Source organism: Pipistrellus kuhlii, unplaced genomic scaffold (assembly GCF_014108245.1).
Source record: "Pipistrellus kuhlii isolate mPipKuh1 unplaced genomic scaffold, mPipKuh1.p scaffold_m20_p_17, whole genome shotgun sequence".
Taxonomy (NCBI): domain Eukaryota; kingdom Metazoa; phylum Chordata; class Mammalia; order Chiroptera; family Vespertilionidae; genus Pipistrellus; species Pipistrellus kuhlii.
Genome location: NW_023425482.1, coordinates 4,865,512 through 4,871,511, shown reverse-complemented (window position 1 = coordinate 4,871,511; position 6,000 = coordinate 4,865,512). Strand labels below are relative to the sequence as shown.

The window sequence follows — 6,000 nt, the reverse complement described above, 5'->3', positions numbered from 1 at the left end:
GAAGCTGTTAAACTCCCAGGGGGAAGCCACCCTCCCAGTGCAAAGGGTGGCCCTCCCACCCTGTACGCAAACCTGCGGTCACGTGATCACGCGACTCCGCAAGCCCTCCGGCGACGTTGTCCCGCGGCCGCCACGCGCAGACTCCGACTCGCCCCCCAGGGGGCGGGGCTTCCCGAGCGCTTGCGCAGTGAAAGGTTCGGGCGTCCGCCGCGCGGGGTTGAGGCGGCGCGGAGCGACCGCGCGGAGGCCGGAAGAATGCGGGCGAAGGGCGGGGCACGCAAGGGAAGCGAGGGAAACCCGCTTGCCCGTAGAACGACCGTCGCGGCCTGATGACGTCGCACAATGGCCGGCCCCCGCGGGTAGTGGAGCCCGTTTGTTCCGCTCGCGTCGCGCCTCAAGCCGGAGTCTGTAAGGAGCGGAAGGGCCGAGGGACGCTTTCCCCGCGCCGCCCCCTCCCCAGCGGAACCGTGGCCCCCTCCCTGTCCTCGCGCTGAGGTAGGTGCCGGGGCGGGTGGCCGGCGGGAAGGAGGCCGAGACCGTCAGGCAGGGATCGTGGTGGCGGTGCGGAGCCCAGGCCCAGGGAATCCGCCGCCTCCGCCTCCGGGCAGCGCTCCGAACTGCTCCCCCTACCCCCGCCCGAAGCGTGGCTCATGGACGCGGGGCAGAGGACGCTGAGACAGGCACGATCCCGCGTTCCGTCCGCGGCGAGCTGGCCCGGGGACACTGGAACCCCTCAGAGCCCGAGCTCCCCGCGGCTGCCTCCGCGCCCGGCGCTGGGGTTGGTTCTCCTAAACCTGTCATTTCTCTTCCGGGATATTCGAGTGACACATGTTTGTCGTCCACAAAGGTGGGGGGGGGGGGGGCGGCAGGAAGCACGTAGATTCTCCTTCCAGAGGCGGCTTTCCCGGACTGGGGTTGGGCTCTTTCTGAGCCTCCTGGAACTTGCCCCCAGCTTCACAGTGTGCACAGGTTGGAGGTATTGGCCGTGCCCGGAGTCGCACACCACTCTTAAGAATAACTAACTTCCTTGCCCCTTTGGTTTGGAGCTCCAAAAAAAATGCCCGTCCTTGGCATAAACTATAGCCACGATGCTGGAAGAACCTACTCTCAGGCTTGCTCCTGCTAAAACTTAAGTTTTCCTAAATACTCAATGACAGCTGAGTTTGCTGGGTAGAGTGGCTGATCATTTTAAATACCAACGAACTAAATTGCAAGAGTAGATCAGTTGTCGCATCTATTTGGGAAAAATTGAAGAAGGTGTTTGACGTGTGAAGTACTCTTCAGAGGCATAGCAAGCGCTCTCATCATTTCTCCCTTGCATACCCCTCGGAGTGGTCCTTGCCTAGAGCAGAGGTTGGGATTATGAGGGTGAGCCTGGATGCAGGCTGAGTCCCACTTCCAAGCCTGAGGAGGGATCCTTGCCTGATAATTTTACAGTCTGATATGTGTGGAGCCCAGTCAGCTCTGGTAACCAGTGTGTCCCTAAAGCTAGAACTCCTCTCTGGTTTGGGGTGGGAAATGCTCAAACTCTGTAAGAATGCTTTGTGGACTCACTCCAGAGAGCAAACAGGTAAGCTGTGGCTTTGTTCATGTTTAAAATGTTTTTGGTATGTGTGTGTGTGTGCGCGCGCTTTACTTTTTCAACAGCTATAGATCATTTCAAGGTGAGTGCTTCCTCCCTGAGTTTTTTTGGTGGTCAAACTTAGTTTGGGGGTGATGTCTTTCCACAACCTCGCCAGCCTTCCTTCAGATGTTGTATGTACATGACGTTATGAATCAGGATTTTAACCAGATGTATCAGAACTTATAGTCATTCAAATAGGGGCTTCTCGATTTAAAATTGTTAGCCTGAAAGGTTATGCTTGTAAGTCATTGGTGCTCCTTTGCCAAAACCTCCTGTTTTGGTAGTAAAATAGGTAAGCCGTATGAGGAAATATATCTTATTTAATAGTCATACCCCATATTTGACCCAAAATTGTCTTACCTTGGTAACTCACCTCACTTACTAGACCAGGTTCTGAATGTCTTCCTGCAGTTTCTCAAAGTGACCCACCTTGAGAGAAGGAAGATTTGCTGCCACTGAGAGCTCCAAGAGAGGGTTCTGCAGGTTCTAAAGGATATTCAAAAGAGAAGTTCCCAAAGTGTTTTTTGTCCGTGTCTCCCCCCCCCCCCCCCCCCCCAAAGTGTTCTGTCCTTTAGCAGTGCTGTTGGAATTGATGTGCAGCCTCCAGGGTGATTGCTGGGAAATGAGACAGCAGCTGCTATACTTGAGTTCTGGTATAGTCTTCTAAAAATTAGGCACTTATTTCAAATTTATTTCTGGTATGTAACAGGTAGTTGATGAAGTAAAGAGATTTTGTCATTTCTTCATTCAGCGAATATCACTCACCATCTGCCAAATGCAGTAGGCAGAGGAAACACAGTGATGAATACTTGTTACTGTTCTCTGGGCAAGTTCACCATTTTATGCATAAAAGGACAAAAGAATTCGCTCTAAACTTTACCAAGAATCCTCTATTACAGGATGCTTGTGTGAGAATAAACAGTAAAGTCTGTGTACCTGGCAGTTAGTGAAGACGTGACCAGAGGACCCTCCATTTCATTGTCTACACTTAACAGGCCACATGGTTTTCCTAGCACCTGCCAGAGAGCATGCACTTAGTTTTTTGCCAAATTGAATTAATCTCAAATTAATTTAGGACGCAGACGCCTAGAGAGAAGTTTAACCTGCCCAGAGCAGACAGTGGAACACAGCCATCTTCTGACCCCCAGTGACTCTCCTCTTCATTGCAGTAAGATTGACTTGGGTTGCTTCTAATAAATAATAGGGAGATAGATTCTTGGGCATATTTCTCTCTGCAAGATGTTCACCTGTGAGCAGCCTCAGATTATAAGCTCCCAGGTGATCACACAGGGCCTCCTAGGGTAACTAGATATCCCCATGTGCCTTGGACAGTCCATGTTCATGCTTGTTTTAATTGTTAACAGTGCCCCCTATCAGTCTCAAACATGTTCCAATTTAGACAGTAAATTACATGGGAGCTCTGCTACCAAGTGCCAGACGTTTGCTGAGCCCAGGGAATACAGAAGTGAGTGTGAGCCTTTCCACTGAGGCACTTCGTGGGGTACAGGAGGGCCTTCCAACAGGCTTTGCAAACACATAATCTCCGTATAGTATGGTAAGTATGAATACATAACAGAATAATGTACAATATATTTAGGGCAAGAGTTCTTAATCTGGGGGTCATGGGTGGACCTCAGGAGGTTTTGAATTCCCTAAAGTAGATGATAAATTGTGTTTGTCCAGATTTTTCTAGGGAGGGAAGCTGACCCTTCATTTTATTCTCAAAGTAAACCTTGCTCCCAAAGGCTAAGCACCACTGACATAAAGAGCACTGAGCTTTGCCTGATAGTAGCAGGTGCTCTCAGGACCTTTGGCTTCATCTCCCCTGTCTGTTCAGTGCTGAGAACTACCTTTTGAGAGTCGGGAAGTTATCTTTGCACCCTTAGAATATTGAAGTAATTTCCATAATTCAAACTGTGGAGGACATACCTATTTAGTTTAAGTATCTAAGATTCAAATTTCAGCCAAGTTTAAAAGTCATACAATGGTGTCATAGATTGGACCTCCATATGATCATCACTATTTTTTAAACTAGTAGTCTGGATCAATGTTAACTTTTACTTTTATATGAAAAGGTGTGTTTTGCTTCAATAAGGGCTAAGATAGGAGTATAGTTGGATCAGCACAAAACTGTAGAAGGGAGAAAAGAAAAGTAGGCAAAATCTACTGGTGCAGTAGAAGTCCACAGCTAATGGATGAGCTGTGTTCCAAAAAAGAATTTATAAAATCAGTTTGGAACTCAGCTCCCATTTTCCTATAGGAATAATAGCAGAAAATGGGGTTAGATCCCAGGCAGGGAGCTGAAGCTCATTTGCTGCAGAGTCTAGGGCTCTGGGACAGTACTTGCTTGAGGTGCAGCTCTAAGTTGCAGTCTGTGGATAACCATTCAGTGGCTATATAGCCTTGGTTTCCTTACCTATGAAGGGGACCATCACTTATTTGGAAGGTTGATGTGAGGAAATTGATCAAACTCCTGACACAGAGTAGTGATCTCTCAGTGGACAGTGGTAGCTGTTGAATTTTTGCAGAAGGCTTTTTTTAGTAATCTAGTCTTGCATTAAGTAGATAGGTTATTTGCTGCATGAAATAGTGAATGAATTATTACTGAGTGCAAGAGACCTGAACTGAACCTGACAGGAGTATTACTATTGGAAGTTGAGGGTTGCCTTTACTCACCTTCACATTCAGTTTAAATTAAAACATGCTGGGCAGTCCTGGCTGGATGACTCAGTTGGAGTGTTGTCCCATATACAAAAAGTTTGGGAGTTCAATTCCTGGTCTGATTGCATATTGGAGGCAACCAATCCAACCAATCGATGTTTCTCACATGAGTGTTTCTTTCTCTCTCTCCCTTCCTCTCTGGGGGGGAAAAAAAAAATCAATTAAAAACATATCCTTGGGTGAGGATTAAGAAGAAGAAAAATGTGCGAGGCACATTATCAGGCTCATGTCATCTAATTGTTCCAATGGTCTTGTATAGTAGATACCGTTATCCCCATATTTGAGATGAAGAAACAGATCTGTCGAGTTTACATAATTTTCCCCAAGATCGTTAAAGCTTGGAAGCAAATAGAGTTGGGGGTTCAAGTTCTGACTCAGAAGTGCACACTGGCCGAGACCGGTTTGGCTCAAAGGATAGAGCGTCGGCTTGGGGACTGAAGGGACCCGGGTTCGATTCCAGTCAAGGGCATGTACCTTGGTTGCGGGCATATCCCCAGTGGGGGGTGTGCAAGAGGCAGCTGATCGATGACTCTTTCTCATCGATGTTTCTAGCTTTCTATCTCTCTCCCTTCCTCTCTGTACAAAATCAATAAAATATATTAAAAAAAAAAAAAAAAAAAAAGAAGTGCACACTGTTTGCACTGGCCCATGTACCCCCACAAAGATACAGTGTACCAACAGATAAATGTTCCATGTTACTTGCTCACTTCTTAGATTATTTGAAGTTTGGCCCTCTCTCCCCCCCCACCCCATTTCTTATTCTAACGTAAAAAGCAATTTGGGTTGGATCTAATCAAACAATGAAACCAAAACAAACCAATTTGCACCTGGGCCCAGAAAGAGGGCTGTTATAGGTAATGAGAGTTTATGGCTATGAACAGATAGTATGTTGCAAGGTCGGAGGAAGTTTTTCAGACTCTTAGTTGTGTGATATTTTTTAAGAAACCAGTTTGAAATTACATTCAATTTTGGTTGATTAGGAGGTAGCTTTGTGTCAAGGTTGCCACTAGACTATAAAGTATGAAAATCAGGATTTGGTTTCAAGTAGTGATGTATATAGGTTCAGTAATCAGTTTCATATGACTGCCTGCCTACAAGGTACCAGGTGCTAGCTTAAGCAGCTGGGGAGATGCAAGTCCCTGCCCTTCTGTGAAGATTTCTTATATACAATGTAATAAAATGTGTACAGAGATAGGCATAGGGCAGTGGTCGGCAAACCGTAGCTCTAGAGCCACATGCGGCTCTTTGGCCCCTTGAGTGTGGCTCTTCCACAAAATACCATGCCCTCGGAGAGTCTACTTTGAAGAAGTGCCATTAGAAGAAGTTTAAGTTTAAAAAATTTGGCTCTCAAAAGAAATTTCTGTCATTGTACTGTTGATATTTGGCTCTGTTGACTAATGAGTTTGCCGACCACTGGCATAGGGTATTATGCACAAAGGAAAATCTTATGTATTTTATTATATAATTAACCAAGGGACCAGCTGCCTGTTTGCCAATGGCCCTTGGCTGATTGCTATAACTGCCCGCATTCTCTGTCTGGAACAGTTAAGAGTATAGGGGCCCTTAACAGCCAGCCCTGTCCTTAGTATCTTTCTCATCTTTGCTGATGCCCTGGACTATAGAAGTGGGCTATGTGCAATGACAGGCTCTGCCTG

General features: G+C 46.9%; 1 protein-coding gene and 1 long non-coding RNA gene across 5 annotated transcripts in view; both read left to right on the top strand.

Moving 5' to 3' along the window:
- Nucleotides 1-264: 264 nt before the first annotated feature.
- Nucleotides 265-6,000, top strand: part of ZC3H18 (zinc finger CCCH-type containing 18) — a 71,629-nt gene continuing 65,893 nt past the window's right edge. Inside the window, exon 1 of one of the 4 annotated variants that reach the window (XM_036440863.2) lies at nt 265-495. Coding sequence is in view for 3 of the 4 variants with exons in the window: in XM_045582604.1 (XP_045438560.1) it covers nt 1,444-1,570 (127 nt within the window). In the remaining variant the exon portion in view is untranslated. Of the gene's footprint in view, nt 496-943; nt 1,571-3,260; nt 3,819-6,000 lie in introns of those variants that run through there. The other 3 variants (XM_045582604.1, XM_045582606.1, XM_036440862.2) reach the window with 3 other exon arrangements.
- Nucleotides 3,827-5,043, top strand: LOC118720700. Its single transcript, XR_004988508.1, has 2 exons — nt 3,827-4,725; nt 4,969-5,043. It is a non-coding gene; the product is annotated as an uncharacterized LOC118720700 (long non-coding RNA).